At 44.7% G+C, this 20,648-nt stretch overlaps 1 protein-coding gene across 2 annotated transcripts in view; it reads right to left on the bottom strand.

The window, feature by feature from the left end:
- Window positions 1-955: 955 nt before the first annotated feature.
- LOC118375448 (potassium voltage-gated channel subfamily D member 2-like) overlaps window positions 956-20,648 on the bottom strand; it is a 126,668-nt gene continuing 106,975 nt past the window's right edge. The window contains exons 3-7 of one of the 2 annotated variants that reach the window (XM_052466542.1): window positions 19,627-19,789; window positions 19,245-19,352; window positions 17,233-17,328; window positions 2,434-2,651; window positions 956-2,165 (exon numbers count right to left, since the gene is read on the bottom strand). In XM_052466542.1, coding sequence (XP_052322502.1) covers window positions 1,976-2,165; window positions 2,434-2,651; window positions 17,233-17,328; window positions 19,245-19,352; window positions 19,627-19,789 — 775 coding nt within the window. In that variant the 3' untranslated portion in view covers window positions 956-1,975. The remainder of the gene's footprint in view (window positions 2,166-2,433; window positions 2,652-17,232; window positions 17,329-19,244; window positions 19,353-19,626; window positions 19,790-20,648) is intronic. The other variant, XM_052466541.1, reaches the window with a different exon arrangement.

The raw sequence follows: 20,648 nt of genomic DNA, 5'->3' as shown, positions 1-20,648 counted from the left end.
TCCTCCAGCATCTTCACAAGGTCCTTTGCCGTTATTCTGGGATTGCTTTGCACTTTTCGCCACAAAGTACGTTCATCTCTAGGAGACAGAACGCGTCTCCTTCCTGAGCGGTATGACGGCTGCGTGGTCCAATGGTGTTTATACTTGCATACTATTGTTTGTACAGATGAATGTGGTACCTTCAGGCGTTTGGGAATTGCTCCAAAGGATGAACCAGACTTGTGGAGGTCTACAATTTTTTTTCTGAGGTCTTGGCTGATTTCTTTTGATTTTCCCATGATGTCAAGCAAAGAGGCACTGAGTTTGAAGGTAGGCCTTGAAATATATCCAGAGTTATACCTCCAATTTACTCAGATGATGTCAATTAGCCTATCAGAAGCTTCTAGAGCCATGACATAATTTTCTGGGATTTTCCAAGCTGTTTAAAGGCACAGTCAACTTAGTGTATGTAAACTTCTGACACACTGGAATCGTGCTTTTACACCTGCATTGTTTGCTGTTTGGGGTTTTAGGCTGGGTTTCTGTACAGCACTTTGAGATATCAGCTGATGTACGAAGGGCTATATAAATAAATTTGATTTGATTTGATTTGATTTGATACAGTGAATTATAAGTGAAATAATCTGTCTGTAAAAAATTGTTGGAAAAATGACTTGTGTCATGCACAAAGTAAATGTCCTGTCTGACTTGCCAAAACTATAGTTTGTTAACAAGAAATTTGTGGAGTGGTTGGAAAACAAGTTTTAATGAATCCAACCTAAGTTTATGTAAACTTCTTACTTCAACTGTATGTGGCCACTTAGGGCCCCAGGCTGCTAAGAACTCAGTCGGGGTCTCAACTTACTGTTGAGTTAGAATAACAGAATACACAAGGTGCAAGTTGGAAATTTGGTTGTGCATCAGCAATGTTTCTCTTGTTCTGTCAGTCACTGACAGTCATGTCAACTAACAATGTTTAGATTAGTAAGTTAATTTAGCCAGCTACCGTAAAACTTCAATAAACGCAGAGTTTCAAGTAACCGCCTGTCCCTTTTAAAAGCAACTAACTGCACGCCTTGCAGCAAATAAACACTTGTTTATAATAAATGCTAAATTAATTGTTTAATGTTTGATTTGTTAAATGGTATAATTCAGTAATGACTCAAAGAAATGATGTCAATCATCCGTTTTTATCACCAGTAAGGAACTGCTAGCCATTGGCTGATAACAGCTGAGGACTGCTACCTTACTGGCAAGCATAAAAACAGTCAACAACGACCCCTAGAAATCGTTTGATCTTGTGGCGAAAGTAAGAACTACTGAAAACACACAGTCAAAGAGGAGAATAATTATTCTGTCAAGGAAAAGTAAAAAAAATATATATATTGAAATACAAAGTGTGTAAATTATAAAGAAGTTGATTAAAATGATGGACGTGAATGCTGGAATTCAACAATTATCTATGCAAAAAGCTGTGTGCATTAAGGAAATAGACGTCTTGGTCAAAGATAAGCCTGTCTCTAATAAGCACCTGTTGTGTTCAGTGACTTAAGAAAATGATGGCCCTGACCTCCAGGGGGGCCCCAATTTATTTTGTTAGTTACTCATTCAGATACCTGCATTGTTTGCTGTTTGGGGTTTTAGGCTGGGTTTCTGTACAGCACTTTGAGATATCAGCTGATGTACGAAGGGCTATATAAATACATTTGATTTGATTTGATATTATTGACATTGCAAAATGTGTAGAATTGCAGGAAATTATGCGGGATTCTGGCAGGATGACTGTCCTCCAATCAGTCCAATCAATTAGTGGTCTCTCTCTGTCTCTCTCTCTCTCTCTCTCTCTCTCTCTCTCTCTCTCTCTCTCTCTCTCTCTCTCTCTCTCTCTCCTGCTGCTGTTTCTCCTTGAGACCAGCTAGTCAAACAGTTTTCCATGAAGTCAGCCAAACAGTCAGCCAAACAGTCAGCCAAACAGACCTTGACTGACAGTGGACATCTACAAGGCCGACACTCTGACAATGTTGCTCTGAGAATAATTGACGGTGGAGCTGGTGGATCCGTCACCGTCTGATGATGTCACCAATGGGAGAGGGGCGGGACGCAGGTTGACCACGGAGGTGGTGATGTAGGGCTCGCTCTTCAACGGCACCGTCTCAGAGTCTAGTTTGGCGTTCAGGCTGGAGCGACTGTAGAGGAGAGGACAGAGAGAGACAGAGGGGTGAGGTGTGTGTGTGCTTGTGTGTGTGTTCATGCATTTGACTGTGTGTGTGTTTGTGTGTCCATTTGCTATGTGAGCTTGTGTGTATGTGTGTGCTTGAGGGGGTTGATGTGTGTGTGTGTGTGTGTGTGTGTGTGTGTGTGTGTACACATGTGAGCGTTAATACATGTCGTCCAGGCAAGCGTGCTTACGACACGCCTATGTGTTTTTTTGTGTGGATCTGTCTGTGCGACTACCTGTTGACCACAGGCCTCTCTCTGATCTGGATGGTGGAAAGCTCCTGGTTGTTGCAGTTGGGCAGACTGGAGCTCTTCTTCCTATGTCGTCTGGAGCAGCAGGACGACAGGCCGGAGGGAGACGACGACAGGGACGAGGTTCGAGATCCGGATTTGTTCACCATGGTTACCTCCATACAGTTGGTCTCGAAAGTCTGCTCGTCAATAAACTCATGATTCTAGAGAGAGAGAGAGAGAGAGAGAGAGAGAGAGAGAGAGAGAGAGAGAGAGAGAGAGAGAGACATATGGAAATCAATGGCAATAGTGGAGGCTGGTGGATGGTGAAATTGGGAGAATGGGCTCCTTGTAATGGATGAATTGGAATGAATGTGACTGTATCAAAACAGTTAATGTTTTCTATGTGAATGATACCTTTCCATTCCAGTCATTAGTATGACCCAGTCCTATGATTTACAGTGACATCAGTCTCTTATTCCCTGTGAGATGTCTGTTGTTTTTATGGACATGATTTTGCTGCAAAACCAATTTTCCCAGAGGGCTAATAATAAAGTTGTTTACCTCTTTCCTCTAATCACCTGCTGTGCTTTAACGACCCACAATTGGCCCATTTTTTTTGTTGGTAAAGAGACAAATGCCTACGTCAAAACCATAGCAACAGTGTTTTGATGATTCATTTTAATGATAAAGTAGGACCAGGGGAATAGAAGCATATTGTCTCAGACGTCCACATCAAGGACCATCTGTGAAGCTGTTCCTCTTTCCCCGTGTGTTGAATGGGTCATAAGACTTGAAGGTCAACTGAGCGTATGACCCAGACTACACCACCAGATGGCATTATGAAACCATCATGGGTGAATCCCAATATTCTCAAAATCCCGCACATTCTCTCCTTGCCTCCTTCTCAATTTTTTTTTCCTAAGATCCAAGGTTCTCTCGGATCTTCTCCTCCAGCGCGTTTTGAGAAGGAGACGAGGAAAGAGGAAATGAGGAATAAAGGAAATACAATTTTAGATACACCCTCTATAGCTTGTGAAGACAACTCATCTCTGCAAGAGTAGCAAGTATATTTTTGTCTTTGGTATAGTCTGGCAAGTGCTGTCCATATGCCTCAGTGGTCACCAACCGGTCGATCTTCAAGGCATTTCTAGTTGATCACCAAATATTTCTGTCGAAAGGCCAACGATAAAGGCTCCTTTATAAAAAGAAAAATTCTGTTGCACTGTTGGCGGTAGGTGCACTTGATTCAGAACCCATGTACACCGGGTAGGCAAAGTGTTCTCCTTTTAAACCATTTCATTTGTCTGAAAAGACAAACTCCTCTTACCCAACAGACTGGGAGACCTGTGGCTAAAGGAGAGCACCTACAGCTCTGACCAATCCCAATGCGATAGCTCAAATCACTGTGCCTAAAGTTTTCACAACCCCAGCCACAGCAAAGTTTGATACGAGCCTTTAGTGAGATTTTCATAACTTTTAATACCTTGATCAGAGAGAGACTGTCAAAGAATACAGCAAAGACCTGCTGTTTTCATGAGTGAGTTTTTATCAAGCACTATCAACACCGTTTTTAGTCACCACTATTTTAAAACATAAAACACAGTTGTCCCTTCTTCCACTCACGCTGCAGCTGCAATGAATGATTAGCGAAGTGGAGCCTTGCATTTTAACTCGAGTTTAGCCATCAGGTGGAAGACTGGGACTCGGAAATCTCAGACTTCCGACCTCAGTGCATGTATGCATGTTTGGCGGCGTGAGTGAAGGAGGCTTTGTTGCGAAATAGGACGCCGATTCTAGATTTAATTGTGGATTGGAGATGTTTAATATGAGTCTGGAAGGAGAATTTACAGTCCAGCCAGACACCTAGGTATTTGTAGTCCACATATTCTAAGTCAGAACCGTTAAGAGTAGTGATGATAGTCGGGCAGGCGGGTGTGGGCAGCAAACAATTGAAAAGCATGCATTTGGTTTTACTAGCATTTAAGAGCAGTTGTAGGCCACAGAAGAAGTGTTGTATAGCATTATAGCTTGTTTGGAGGTTAGTTAACACAGTTTCCAAAGAAGGGCCAGATGTATACAGAATGGTGTATTTGGGATTTGGGTGAAGGAGAAGCTGGGAGGCTTGGGCAAGTAGCTACGGGGGGTGCGGAGTTGTTGGCCGGGGTTGGAGTAGCCAGGAGGAAAGCATGGCCAGCCGTAGAAAATTGCATGTTGAAATTCTCGATTATCGTGGATTTATCGGTGGTGACAGTGTTACCTAGCCTCAGTGCAGTGGGCAGCTGGGAGGAGGTGCTCTTATTCTCCATGTACTTTACAGTTCTAAATATAATATGGTCTAAGAACAATATTGGCAGGCCAGGTAAATCATCCGGCTCTTCGTCCTCTGCGGGTCTGGACGAGGCATCCGGCTCTTCTTCCTCTGCGGGTCTGGACGAGGCATCCGGCTCTTCTTCCTCTGCGGGTCTGGACGAGGCATCCGGCTCTTCTTCCTCTGCGGGTCTGGACGAGGCATCCGGCTCTTCTTCCTCTGCGGGTCTGGACGAGGCATCCGGCTCTTCTTCCTCTGCGGGTCTGGACGAGGCATCCGGCTCTTCTTCCTCTGCGTCGCTTCCTTTTGCTAATAATTGGGATTTCTGCACTGTGGGGTGTTTGGAGAATATTGTGTGAGTCCTGCTTGTTGTTGTTGTTGTTGTTGTTGTTGAAGAAATCTTTGTCTAATCCGAGGTGAGTGATCGCTGTCCTGATATCCAGGGGACTGACAGCCAATATGCTGTGATAATGTATTAGGCCTACTGCACAAACCAAATATTAATTAGGTTCATGTAAAAAAAAAAAACGAAAGTTATGTTTAAATCTGAGGGGTAGATCTCGGCTTACTTTTTGACTGCGAAAGTGATCTTGACTCATAAAAGGTTGGTGATCTACTTCCTAGCCTACTGTATTTAATCCGTGCTGTTTGAATTGCTGAATTCTCAGTACTTATGACTTTAAAGTGTTGGGACATTGATTTGGACTGATTTCAGGTCAATTTGTGATAGTGTTCTGATAATTGGTGGGTGGGTCTGTTGGAGGAGGTATTTTTCTTCACCTCTGCTAGGCAATCAACAATTAGTGCGGAGAGACGTCCTTCACCTCTGCTAGGCAATCATCAATTAGTGCTGAGAGGCGTGTCCTTCACCTCTGCCAGGCAATCATCAATTAGTGCTGAGAGGCGTGTCCTTCACCTCTGCTAGGCAATCATCAATTAGTGCTGAGAGGCGTGTCCTTCACCTCTGCCAGGCAATCATCAATTAGTGCTGAGAGGCGTGTCCTTCAACTCTGCTAGGCAATCATCAATTAGTGCTGAGAGGCATGTCCTTCACCTCTGCTAGGCAATCATCAATTAGTGCTGAGAGGCGTGTCCTTCACCTCTGCTAGGCAATCATCAATTAGTGCTGAGAGGCGTGTCCTTCGCCTCTGCTAGGCAATCATCAATTAGTGCTGAGAGGCGTGACCTTCACCTCTGCTAGGCAATCATCAATTAGTGCTGAGAGGCATGTCCTTCGCCTCTGCTAGGCAATCATCAATTAGTGCTGAGAGGCGTGTCCTTCGCCTCTGCTAGGCAATCAGCAATTAGTGCTGAGAGGCGTGTCCTTCGCCTCTGCTAGGCAATCATCAATTAGTGCTGAGAGGCGTGTCCTTCGCCTCTGCTAGGCAATCAGCAATTAGTGCTGAGAGGCGTGTCCTTCGCCTTTGCTAGGCAATCAGCAATTAGTGCTGAGAGGCGTGTCCTTCGCCTCTGCTAGGCAATCATCAATTAGTGCTGAGAGGCGTGTCCTTCGCCTCTGCTAGGCAATCAGCAATTAGTGCTGAGAGGCGTGTCCTTCGCCTCTGCTAGGCAATCATCAATTAGTGTTGGCAATTATTCGTTTTTTTCATATTTGCTCTTTTGTAGCTTTGTAAAGTATGTGTGTGACTTCTATCCCTGTTCGCTCCTCACCCTGTTGGCTTTACAGACGCTTCCCCCCCTGGGGCTGCAACCCTTCTAATCTAGTGTACCCTGAGCGCACAACCCATATGGAATTCTTAGTCTCCGACAGCCTCTGGAACTGCCAATCTGTGGGCAAAAACGCTAGTTCATCTCAGCCTTTGTCACCCTAAAGCCCCTCGACTTTTTGGCCCTGACAGAGACATAAACTTCATGACCAAAAGTATGTGGACACTTGCTCATTGAACATCTCATTCCAAAATCACGGGCATTAATATGGAGTTGGTACCGTCTTCGCTGCTATAACAGCCCCCACTTTTCTGGGAAGGCTATTCACCAGATATTGAACATTGCTGTGGGGATTTTCTTCCATTCAGCCACAAAAGCATTAGGGAGGTTGGGCACTGACGTTGGGCAATTAGGCCTGGCTCATAGTCAGCATTACAATTCATCCAAAAGGTGTTTGATGCGATTGAGGTCAGAGGTCAGGGCTCAGTGCAGGCCAGTCAAGTTCATACATACTGATATCGACAAACCATTTCTGTATGGACCTCACTTTGTGCACAGGGGGCAGTGTCATCCTGAAACTGGAAAGGGCCTTCCCCAAACACTTGCCACAAAGTTGGAAGAAAATAATCATCTAGAATTTATGTATGTTGCAGCATTAAGATTTCCCTTCACTGGAACTAAGGGGCCTAGCATGAAAAACAGCCCCAGACCATTATTTGTCCTCCACCAAACTTTATAGTTGGCACTATACATTCTGGCAGGTAGCGTTCTCCTGGCATCCACCAAACCCAGATTCGTCCATCAGACAGTCAGATGGCGAAGCATGATTCATCACTTCAGAGAACGCGTTTCAACTGCCCCAGAGTCCAATGGCGCGAGCTTTACACCACTCCAGACAACGTTTGGCATTGTACATGGTGATCTTAGGTTTGTGTGCGGCTGCTTGGCCATGGAAACCCATTTCATGAAGCTCCCGACGAACCGCTCTTGTGCTGACTTTGCTTCCGGAGGCAGTTTGGAACTCGGTAGTGAGTGTTGCAACTGTGGACAGACCATTTTTACGCGTTACGCGCTTCAACACTGTGGTGGTCTCGTTCTGTGAGCTTGTGTGGCCTACCACTTCAGCACTGTGGTGGTCTCGTTCTGTGAGCTTGTGTGGCCTACCACTTCAGCACTGTGGTGGTCTCGTTCTGTTAGCTTGTGTGGCCCACCACTTCAGCACTGTGGTGGTCTCATTCTGTGAGCTTGTGTGGCCCGCCACTTCAGCACTGTGGTGGTCTCGTTCTGTGAGCTTGTGTGGCCCATCACTTCAGCACTGTGGTGGTCTCGTTCTGTGAGCTTGTGTGGCCTACCACTTCAGCACTGTGGTGGTCTCATTCTGTGAGCTTGTGTGGCCCACCACTTCAGCACTGTGGTGGTCTCGTTCTGTGAGCTTGTGTGGCCCACCACTTCAGCACTGTGGTGGTCTCGTTCTGTTAGCTTGTGTGGCCCACCACTTCAGCACTGTGGTGGTCTCATTCTGTGAGCTTGTGTGGCCCACCACTTCAGCACTGTGGTGGTCTCGTTCTGTGAGCTTGTGTGGCCCACCACTTCAGCACTGTGGTGGTCTCGTTCTGTGAGCTTGTGTGGCCCACCACTTCAGCACTGTGGTGGTCTCGTTCTGTGAGCTTGTGTGGCCTACTACTTCAGCATTGTGGTGGTCTCGTTCTGTTAGCTTGTGTGGCCTACCACTTCAGCACTGTGGTGGTCTCATTCTGTGAGCTTGTGTGGCCTACCACTTCAGCACTGTGGTGGTCTCGTTCTGTTAGCTTGTGTGGCCCACCACTTCACGGCTGAGCTTGATTTAGTATTTTATATTCTATGGCCGTGTGCTCGATTTTATACACCTGTCAGCAACGGGTGTGGCTGAAATATCTGTTTCCACTGATTTGAAGGGTTGCCCACATACCTTTGTCCACATATCCCAGAAAACACTTCTACTCCGGCTGCTCTCTCTTCATCTGACTATGTGAACTCTCCTAGAGCATCTGGTCGTTGCGGTGGTGTCAGAGATACTTATTTCTCATGAATTGATATTTTCTATTTTTCCCCCACTCTCACCTTTCCAGCTCCTCATTCGAATGTAACTTGTCCACTTGTTCACTCAAGCTTAACATTGATGTCATCTATCGGCCACCAGGTGACCTTGGAGAGTTCCTCAATGAGTATGACACCTTGATAAGCTAATTTCCCTACGATGGCTCACCACGTATCGTACTGGGTGCCTTCAATCTAATTTTTTTCTCCCTCTCTCCCTACCCACTCAGCCCCTAACCAGATGGTATTTTAATCGTCGCTCTCTTTCCCTCTAATCTCTCCTCTTCTATCCCATCTACTAAATCCTTCACCCTGCTGTCTCCTGACTCTCTCTCTCTCCTGCCTCTTCGACCCTACTCTCCTCCCTTTCCGTCTCCTTTTGATTTTCACTGTCCACTTTGCTCCCAACCATCTCGATCCTCCCCTCCTGCTCTGTGGCTGAGTGACTCACTGCGTGGCTCACAGAATAGAGCTGTGGGCAGCTGAGCAAAAATGGAGGAAAACCAAACGTACTACCCTCCATCCTTCCATCCTTCCATCCTTACCTCCTATCTACTTGTTCTTCTGTATCCACTGCTAAAGCCGTTTCCTGTCACTCTAATTCCACGCCTCTGCCTCCAAACCTGGGAAACTCTTTTCCACCTTCTCCCTCCTATATCACTCCACCTCCTCTCTCTCTGCAGACGACTTTGTCAACCAGTTTCTTTGACGTCATCCACTCCTCATTCACAACAGCCTACTGAGTCCACTGGTCCCACTCAAACAGAACTACCCTACGCCTTGACCTCTTTCTACCTTCTCTCTCCAGATGAAATCCTGTGACTAGTGATGTCCAGCCGCCTGACCACCTGCCCACTTGACCCCATACCCTTTTCTCTGGAGACCTCCCATTCCCTCATTAACTCATCCCTGACCACTGGCTGCGTCCCCTCTGTCTTCAAGATGTCCAGAGTCACTCCCCTCCACAAGAAACCAAGCCTCGATCCCTTTGATGTCAAAAACTACAGACTGGTATCCCTTCTTGCTGTTCTTTCCAAAACAATTGAGCTGTCTCTGACCAACTCTCTTTATTATCTCTCTCAGAATGACCTTCTTGACCCTGAACAGTCAGGCTTCTTTCTGTTCTTTCCAAAACACTTGAGCTGTTTCTGACCAATTCTCTTTATTATCTCCCTCAGAATGACTGAGCGTGCTGTTTCTGACCAACTCTCTTTATTATCTCCCTCAGAATGACTGAGCGTGCTGTCTCTGACCAACTCTCTTTATTATCTCCCTCAGAATGACTGAGGGTGCTGTCTCTGACCAACTCTCTTTATTATCTCTCTCAGAATGACTGAGCGTGCTGTCTCTGACCAACTCTCTTTATTATCTCTCTCAGAATGACTGAGCGTGCTGTCTCTGACCAACTCTCTTTATTATCTCTCTCAGAATGACTGAGCGTGCTGTCTCTGACCAACTCTCTTTATTATCTCTCTCAGAATGACTGAGCGTCCTGTCTCTGACCAACTCTCTTTATTATCTCTCTCAGAATGACTGAGCGTGCTGTTTCTGACCAACTCTCTTTATTATCTCTCTCAGAATGACTGAGCGTGCTGTCTCTGACCAACTCTCTTTATTATCTCTCTCAGAATGACTGAGCGTGCTGTCTCTGACCAACTCTCTTTATTATCTCTCTCAGAATGACTAAGCGTGCTGTCTCTGACCAACTCTCTTTATTATCTCCCTCAGAATGACTGAGCGTGCTGTCTCTGACCAACTCTCTTTATTATCTCTCTCAGAATGACTGAGCGTGCTGTCTCTGACCAACTCTCTTTATTATCTCTCTCAGAATGACTGAGCGTGCTGTCTCTGACCAACTCTCTTTATTATCTCTCTCAGAATGACTGAGCGTGCTGTCTCTGACCAACTCTCTTTATTATCTCTCTCAGAATGACCTTCTTGACCCTGAACAGTCAGGCTTCTTTCTGTTCTTTCCAAAACACTTGAGCTGTTTCTGACCAACTCTCTTTATTATCTCCCTCAGAATGACTGAGCGTGCTGTCTCTGACCAACTCTCTTTATTATCTCCCTCAGAATGACTGAGCGTGCTGTCTCTGACCAACTCTCTTTATTATCTCCCTCAGAATGACTGAGCGTGCTGTCTCTGACCAACTCTCTTTATTATCTCTCTCAGAATGACTGAGCGTGCTGTCTCTGACCAACTCTCTTTATTATCTCTCTCAGAATGACTGAGCGTGCTGTCTCTGACCAACTCTCTTTATTATCTCCCTCAGAATGACCTTCTTGACCCTGAACAGTAAGGCTTCAAGACAGGTCACTCAACTGAGACTGCTCCTAGGCTGTCATTGAAAATAAGAATTTGTTCTTAACTGACTTGCCTGGTAAAATAAAGGTAAAAAATAAATAATAATAAAAAAAATTAAAAGTGTGGATAATCGGCAAGCTCTCTTTTGCTCTCGCGCTCTCAATTCAAGGGGCTTTATTGGCATGGGAAACATATGTTAACATTACCAAAGTAAGTGAAGTAGAGACTATACAAATGTGAAATAAACAATTAAAATGAACAGTAAACATTACACTCATTGAAGTTCCAAAATATTACAAATGTCATATTATGTATATATACAGTGTTGTAACGATGTGCAAATGGTTACAGTACAAAAGGGAATATAAATAAACATAAATATAGTATAGTTCACTGGTTGCCATTGTGGCAACAGGTCACAAATTTTGCCGCTGTGACGGCACACTGTGATATTTCACCCAGTAGATATGGGAGTTTATCAATATTGGGTTTGTTTTCTAATTCTTTGTGGATCTGTGTAATCAGAGGGAAATATGTATCTCTAATATGGTCATACATTTGTCTTCTCTTGAGAGCCAGGTCTATGGCGGCCTTTCCAAATTTCAAAGTTATACTCACTGAATCTGTACATAGTCAAAGCTTTCCTTAAGTTCGGGTCAGTTACAGTGGACAGATATTCTGCCACTGTGTACTCTCTGTTTAGGGCCAAATAGCATTCGAGTTTGCTCAGTTTTTTTGTTAATTCTTTCCAATGTGTCAAGTAATTATCTTTTTGTTTTCTCATAATTTGGTTGGGTCTAATTGTGTTGCTGTCCTGGGCTCTGTGGGGTCTGTTTGTGTTAGTGAACAGAGTCCCAGGACCAGCTTGCTTAGGGGACTCTTCCCCAGGTTCATCTCTCTGTGGGTGATGGCTTTGTTGTGGAAGGTTTGGGAATCGCTTCCTTTTAGGTGGTTGTAGAATTTGGTGGTTGTGGATTTGGTGGTTGGTGGTTGTGGATTTAGTTAATTAGCGGGTATCGGCCTAATTCTGCTATGCATGCATTATTTGGTGTTTTATGTTGTACACTGAGGATCATTTTTGCAAAATTCTGCATGCAGTCTCAATTTGGTGTTTGTCCCATTTTGTGAAATCTTGGTTGGTGAGCAGACCCCAGACCTCACAACCATAATGGACAATGGGTTCTATAACTGATTTTTAGCCAGAGCCTAATTGGTATGTCGAATTTTATGTTAATTTTGATGGCATAGAATGCCCTTCTTGCCTTGTCTCTCAGATCGTTCACAGCTTTGTGGAAGTTACTTGTGGCGCTGATGTTTAGGCCAAGGTATGTAAAGTTTTTGTGTGTTCTAGGACAACGGTGTCTAGATAGAATTTGTATTTGTGGTCCTGGCAACTGGACCTTTTTTGGAACACCATTATTTTTGTCTTACTGAGATTTACTGTCAGGGCCCAGGTCTGGCAGAATCTGTGCAGAAGATCTAGGTTTTGCTGTAGGCCCTCCTTGGTTGGTGACAGAAGCACCAGATCATCAGCAAACACAAGACATTTCACTTCAAATTCAAATCAAATCAAAGTTTATTTGTCACGTGCGCTGAATACAGCAGGTGTAGGTAGACCTGAAGAGTGAAATGTTTACTTACAGGCTCTAACCAATAGTGCAAAAAAGGTATTAGGTGAACAATAGGTAAGTAAAGAAATAAAACAACAGTAAAAAGACAGTTGAAAATAACAGTAGCGAGGCTGTATACAGTAGAGAGGCTATATCCAGTAGAGAGGCTATATACAGTAGAGAGGCTATACAGTAGAGAGGCTATATACAGTAGAGAGGCTATATACAGTAGAGATGTTATATACAGTAGAAAGGCTATCTACAGTAGAGGCTATATACAGTAGAGAGGTTATATACAGTAGAGAGGCTGTATACAGTAGAGAGGCTATATACAGTAGAGAGGCTATATACAGTAGAGAGGTTATATACAGTAGAAAGGCTATATACAGTAGAGGCTATATACAGTAGAGAGGCTATATACAGTAGAGAGGTTATATACAGTAGAGAGGCTATATACAGTAGAGAGGCTATATACAGTAGAGAGGCTATATACAGTAGTGAGACTATATACAGTAGAGAGGCTATATACAGTAGAGAGGCTATATACAGTAGAGAGGTTATATACAGTAGAGAGGCTATATACAGTAGAGAGGCTATATACAGTAGAGAGGCTATATTCAGTAGAGAGGCTATATACAGTAGAGAGGCTATATACAGTAGAGAGGCTATATACAGTAGAGAGGCTATATACAGTAGCAAGGCTGTATTAGTCAGGCTGGTTGAGGTAGTATTAGCATGTAGATATGGTTAAAGTGACTATGCATATATGATGAACAGAGAATAGTAGCAGCGTAAAAGAGGGGTTGGCAGGATAGAATGCAGATAGCCCGGTTAGCCAATGTGCTGGAGCACTGGTTGGTCGGGCCAATTGAGGTAGTATGTACATGACTGTATAGTGACTATGCATATATGATAAACAGAGAGTAGCAGCAGCGTAAAAAGAGGGCTGGGGGGGCACACAATGCAGATAGTCCAGGTAGCCATTTCATTACCTGTTCAGGAGTCTTATGGCTTGGGGGTAAAAACTGTTGAGAAGCCTTTTTTGTCCTAGACTTGGCACTCTGGTACCGCTTGGCATGCGGTAGTAGAGAGAACAGTCTATGACTGTGGTGGCTGGGGTCTTTGACCATTTTTAGGGCCTTCCTCTGACACCGCCTGTTGTAGAGGTCCTGGATGGCAGGCAGCTTAGCCCCAGTGATGTACTGTGCCGTACGCACTACCCTCTGTAGTGCCTTGCGGTCGGAGGCCGAGCAATTGCCGTACCAGGCAGTGATGCAACCGGTAAGGATGCTCTCGGCTGTGCTTACCTTTGTAGACTGTAATAGTTTGCAAGCCCTGCCACATGAGACGAGCGTCGGAGTCGGAGCCGGTGTAGTCTGTGATAGCAAAACAGTCCTGTAGTTTAGCATTGGCTTCATCTGACCACTTTTTTTTTTTATAGACCGAGTCACTGGTGCTTCCTGCTTTAATTTTTGCTTGTAAGCGGGAATCAGGAGGATAGAATTGTGGTCAGATTGACCAAATGGAGGGTGAGGGAGAGCTTTGTATGCATCTCTGTGTGTGGAGTACAGGTGATCTAGAATTTGTTTTATCTCTGGTTACGCATTTAACATGTTGATAGAAATTTGGTAGAACTGATTTAAGTTTCCCTGCATTAAAGTCTCCGGCCACGAGGAGTGCCGCCTCTGGGTAAGAGGTTTCCTGTTTGCTTATTTCCTTATACAGCTGAGTGCGGTCTTAGTGCCAGCATATGTCTGTGGTGGTAAATTAACAGCCACGAAAAGTATAGATGAAAACTCTCTAGATCAGTATTGTGGCCTGCAGTTTATCACAATATACTCTACTTCAGGCGAGCAAAATCTAGAGACTTCCTTAGATTTCGTGCACCAGCTGTTGTTTACAAATATGCACAGACCGCCCCCCCCTCGTCTTACCGGAGTGTGCTGCTCTATCTTGCCTGTGCAGCGTATATCCCGCTAGCTGAATATCCATGTCGTCATTCAGCCACGGTTCCGTGAAACATAAGATGTTACAGTTTTTGATGACCTGTTGGTAGGATATTCGTGATCGTACCTCGTCTAATTTATTGCCCAATGATTGCAAGTTGGTGAGTGGTATTGACGGTAACGGCAGGTTTCCCACTCGCCTTCTGCGGGTCCTGACGAGGCATCCGATTCTTTGTCCTCTGTACCTGCATCGCTTCCTCTTGCAAATAACAGGGATGTTGGCCCTGCTGGGTGTTTGGAGAATGTCCTGTGCGTCTTGCTCGTTGTAGAAAAAGTCTTTGTCTAATCCAGGTGAGTGATCGCTGTCCTGATATCCAGAAGCTCTTTTCTGTCGTAAGATACGGTTGCAGAAACATTATGTACAAAATAAGTTAGAAATAACGTGGAAAAAATATACCACAATAATTGGTAAAACTGCTGCCATTTCTTCCGGCGCCATTTTTAATCAATTCTTGTAGGGTGCAGCAGGCTGTTCTAGTGCCCTCACCAATTTGTTTATATATATGTTGAAGAGGGTCTTAAGCTGCATCCCTGTTTCACCCCACGGCCCTGTGGGAAGAAATGCGTGTGTTTTTTTGCCTATTTTAACCGCACGCACACTTGTTGTTTGTGTACATGGATTTCATAATGTTGTACGTTTTTCCCCCAACACCACTTTCCATCAATTTGTATACTAGACCCTCATGCCAAATTGAGTTGAAGGCTTTTGTTGAAATCAACAAAGCATGAGAAGACTTTGGATTTGTTTTGGTTGTTTTGTTTTTCAATTAGGGTGTGCAGGGTGAATACGTGGTCTGTCGTACGATAATTTGGTAAAAAGCCAATTTGACAATTGCTCAATACATTGTTTTCACTGAGGAAATGTACGTCTGCTGTTAATGATATTGCAGAGGATTTTCCCAAGGTTTCTGTTGAAGCATAACCCACAGTAGTTATTCTCTGTCTCTGTCTCTCAATTCAATTTCAATTTAAGGGCTTTATTTTGCATGGGAAACATATGTTAACATTGCCAAAGCAAATTAAGTAGACAATAAACAATAAAATGAACAGTAAACATTACACCCACAAAAGTTCCATAGGAATAAAGGCATTTCTCTCTCTCTCCTGCTTCATGTTCATGTTTCTCCTCAGCCAACATACATAATGCTGCACGCAGCACTAAGGGGTATGATGCAGGCATATACTCTACCATATATAACGGCATGTAGGTGTGTGTCTGTGTGTGTGTGCGTGTGTGTGTGTGCATGTGTGTGTGTGTTTGTGTGTGTGTGTGTGCGTGTGCATGCGAGTGTGTGTGTGTGTGTGTGTGTGTGTGTGTGTGTGTGTGTGTGTGTGTGTGTGTGTGTGTGTGTGTGTGTGTGTGTGTGTGTGGGTGTGCATGCGAGTGTGCGTGTGTGTGTGTGTGTGTGTGTGTGTGTGTGTGTGTGTGTGTGTGTGTGTGTGTGTGTGTGTGCATGCGAGTGTGCGTGTGTGTGTGTGTGTGTGTGTGTGTGTGTGTGTGTGTGTGTGTGTGTGTGTGTGTGTGTGTGTGTGTGTGTGTGTGTGTGTGTGTGTGTGTGTGTGTGTGTGTGTGTGTGTGTGTGTGTGTGTGTGTGTGTGTGTGTGTGTGTGTGAGTGTGTGTGTGTGTGTGTGTGAGTGTGTGGGTGTGTTTGTGTGTTTGTCATGGCTAACATAAGAGACATGCTTTTTTATCTCTCTGAATTATGCATACATGTAACATGAAGTATGCTTGTCTGTTTTGAAGGCACAACGTTACTGGGCTGGCAGAATGAATGTTATCTTTGGCATGCTGGGAATAAGGGGGTGATGATGTTTATGGTTAGGAGTTATGGTAAAGATCATGGTTAGGGGTTATGGTTATGGTAAAGGTTATGGATAGGGGTTATGGTTATGTTTATGGTAAAGGTTATGGTTATGGTTATAGTAATGGTTATGGTTATGGTAAAGGTTATGGTTATGGTTATAGTAAAGGTTATGGTTATGGTTATAGTAAAGGTTATGGTTATGGTTATGTTTATAGTAAAGGTTATGGTTATGGTTATAGTAAAGGTTATGGTTATGGTTATGTTTATAGTAAAGGTTATGGTTAGGGGTTATGTTTATGGTAAAGATCATGGTTAGGGGTTATGTTTATGGTAAAGGTTATGGTTAGGGGTTATGTTTATGGTAAAGGTTATGGTTAGGGGTTATGGTTATGGTAAAGGTTATGGTTATGGTAAAGGTTATGGTTAGGGGTTATGGTAAAGATTATGGTTATGGTAAAGGTTATGGTTAGGGGTTATGGTTATGGTAAAGGTTATGGTTATGGTTATGTTTATAGTAAAGGTTATGGTTATGGTAAAGGTTATGGTTAGGGGTTATGGTTATGGTAAAGGTTATGGTTAGGGGTTATGTTTATGGTAAAGGTTATGGTTATGGTAAAGGTTATGGTTATGGTAAAGGTTATGGTTAGGGGTTATGGTAAAGATTATGGTTATGGTAAAGGTTATGGTTAGGGGTTATGGTTATGGTAAAGGTTATGGTTATGGTTATGTTTATGGTAAAGGTTATGGTTAGGGGTTATGTTTATGGTAAAGGTTATGGTTTGGGGTTATGGTTATGCTAAAGGTTATGGTTAGGGGTTATGGTAAAGGTTATGGTTTGGGGTTATGGTTGTGGTAAAGGTTATGGTTAGGGGTTATGGTTATGGTAAAGGTTATGGTTAGGGGTTATGGTTATAGTAAAGGTTATGGTTAGGGGTTATGTTTATGGTAAAGGTTATGGTTAGGGGTTATGGTTATGGTTATGGTAAAGGTTATGGTTATGGGTTATGGTAAAGGTGTTCTTACTGTGGTCTTCTCCAGGCAGTGCAGAAGGTGGTGATGATGGCTCTCAAAGGGAATGTTGGGTTTTCCCACTAGGAGCTGTCCTGCTTCCTTGGACGCCTTGGGGAAAGAAGAAGACATAATAGGAATTAGGGCTAAACATTGGGGTACACAGAGAGAAGAAGACAGAGAATAGGAATTAGGGCTAAACATTACTGAAGGACCAACTCTGAGCAGAGGAGTGTTAGGCCAGCTGTAGAAAACCACACGCAGTGCTGAAATTAAGAAGCCTAGCCTGCAATGGTTCTTAGATGACCCTATGGAAGATACACTATATGACCAAAAGTATGTGGACACCTGCTCCACAAACATCTAATTCCAAAATCATGGACATTAATATGGAGTTGGTCACTACTTTGCTGCTATACCAGCCTCCACTCCTCTAGGAAGGTTTTCCACTGGATGTTGGGACATGGTTGTGGGGACTAGCTTCCATTCAGCCTCAAGAGCATTAGTGAAGTCGGGCACTGATTTTGGGCGATTAGGGCTGGCTTGCAGTCGGCGTTCCAATTCATCCCAAAGATGATCGATGGAGTTGAGGTCAGGGCTCTGTGCAGGCCAGTCAAGTTCTACCACACCGATCTCGACAAACCATTTATGGTTGGACCTCGATTTGGGCACGTAGGCATTGTCATGCTAAAACAGGAAATGGACTTCCCCAAACTTTTGCCACGAAGTTGGAAGCACAGAATCATCTAGAATATCATTGTATGCTGTAACGTTAAGATTTCCCTTCACTGGAACTAAGGGGCCTAACCTGAACAATGAAAACAGCCCTATACCATTATTTCTCCTCCACCAAACTTTACAGTTGCAATATGCATTCAGACAGGTAGCGTCCTCCTGGCATCCGCCAAACCCAGATTTGTCCGTCGGACTGCCAGATGGTGAAGCGTGATTCATCACTCCAGACAACATATACCGAGTGATAAGCAGCCAGGTGTTCAGCTGAAAAACCTATGTGACTCCTTCTATCTTTTCCCTACAATCCCTGTTGGACCCTCCAGGATGAAGTTTCCTCTAGGTACAGATCTAGGATCAGCTTTTTCACCCCAATCTTAAATATAACATGTTAAAACTAACCGAAGATCAGCATCTAGGTGAAACTTCACCCTACGGGTTATGGCAGACAGTTGCACTACTTGGTTATGATGAGTCAATGTGAGTGATAGCTCCAATTCGCCAGCAGGGGGAGTAACAGAGTGGCGCGCTGCTCCTGATAGAGTTTGGAAAGTGCATGTCAATGCTGTAGCTGAGAACGAGGTGATGGGTGCTGTCAAGACAGTCTACGACGAAGCCGACTATACTGAAGCACTGGAATGGGAGCAGCAAGGGCAACAGCCCCTGGTGTTACGCCATAAGCAGTCCCCCTGGTGTTACGCCATAAGCAGTCCCCCTGGTGTTACGCCATAAGCAGTCCCCCTGATGTTACGCCATAAGCAGTCCCCCTGATGTTACGCCATAAGCAGTTCCCCTGGTGTTACGCCATAAGCAGTCCCCCTGGTGTTACGCCATAAGCAGTCCCCCTGGTGTTACGCCATAAGCAGTCCCCCTGGTGTTACGCCATAAGCAGTCCCCCTGATGTTACGCCATAAGCAGTCCCCCTGATGTTACGCCATAAGCAGTTCCCCTGGTGTTACGCCATAAGCAGTCCCCCTGATGTTACGCCATATGCAGTCCCCCTGATGTTACGCCATAAGCAGTCCCCCTGGTGTTACGCCATAAGCAGTCCCCCTGGTGTTACGCCATAAGCAGTCCCCCTGGTGTTACGCCATAAGCAGTCCCCCTGGTGTTACACCATAAGCAGTCCCCCTGGTGTTACGCCATAAGCAGTCCCCCTTGTGCTACGCCATAAGCAGCCCCCCTGGTGTTACGCAGCCCCCCGTGGTCACAACATGGCTCTGAGCTGAGAGACAAGCAGCACTGGTCACGGGCCGATGATGAGCCCCTCCAACCGGTCGGTTCTGTCACAGTACTTCTTTGAGAGAGTTGTGGATCAGGAAATGACCGTTGTGGCGTTTGTAGTGCATGTACGAGTTAGCGCCCCGGCTCTTCGATGCACGGTTTTTAACGATCCGGGCTTTCTGTTTGAACGAAAGGTAACACTCCTCTGTTTAAGTCTACAAAAGGTTGTTTTTTTCTCTCTCTGTGCTGGTTAGCTCTCTGACACAGACAGAGAAATAACAGCTACAGACACAGATAGACTGACAGACAGGAAAGGAGAGAGGTAGTGGGGATATAAGGAGGGAGGAAGAGAGGGAGGGACAAACGCAGGCACACACACACACGCACGCACGCACACACACACACACACACACACACACACACACACACACACACACAGTACGGCCACTTTACCTTTTGAGCTCGTCGTTTTTCTGCCCGCTGGCTCTGGTGGTAAATGCGGCTGAAGTTGGACACGATGACGGGAACAGGCAGGGCGATGACCAGCACCCCGCTCAGAGAACAGATGGAACCAAACACCTTCCCCACGATGGTCTTGGGTACCATGTCACCGTATCTGCAAAACAGAGAGAACACTTCATGAGGATATTACAAACATAGACTTCTAGAATTGGGATACAGAGATGCAGTCGGAAAGGGCAGAGATATATCCTAAAACTGATTTCACTAGGTCATACGAGAGGTCACGCTTTATACCTGCAAATCAGAGAATGAATGGTTCACAAGGTTACAGTACAGACTAAGGTGCTGAGCGCGTGGATCTAGCCATGTTGAGGTCATGAGTTCAATTCCCGCGGGGATTACAAGATACGGTCAAAATGTCATACTTCCTAAAAAACGGCATACTGTATAGTCTCTACCTGTTAGAAAACAGGAAGAATTCACCTACTTTGTTGAATTATTTAGTTTATTTCTCTAAATCATCTAATAACTGTAGTTGCTGTTCTAAAATACTGAAATATTTTATCACTAAAAACACTTTTGACAAACATTCATGGAAATGTAATATGTTCACAGTCTTATCTCATGTGGGATAGAGACAATAAATAGAACTGAAGTTACTTAGTGGCCTACTTTCACCACCGTCTGTCTGTCTGTGTCCCTCTGCTACAGCTCCTCTTTGAAACCATGTTTCATGTACAATTACACACCTGCAACACTAGATCTCTCTCTCACTCACACACACACGCACGCACGCACGCACACACACACGCGCACGCACGCACGCACAAACACACACACATATACACACACACACACACACACACGCACGCACGCACACACACACACACACACACACACACACACACACACACACACACACACACACACACACACACACACACACACACACACACACACACACACACACACACACACACACACACACACACACACACACACACACACACACA

This window comes from Oncorhynchus keta, chromosome 17 (assembly GCF_023373465.1).
Source record: "Oncorhynchus keta strain PuntledgeMale-10-30-2019 chromosome 17, Oket_V2, whole genome shotgun sequence".
Taxonomy (NCBI): domain Eukaryota; kingdom Metazoa; phylum Chordata; class Actinopteri; order Salmoniformes; family Salmonidae; genus Oncorhynchus; species Oncorhynchus keta.
The sequence above is the reverse complement of the archived record's forward strand: the minus strand, read 5'-3'. Positions and strand labels throughout refer to the sequence as shown.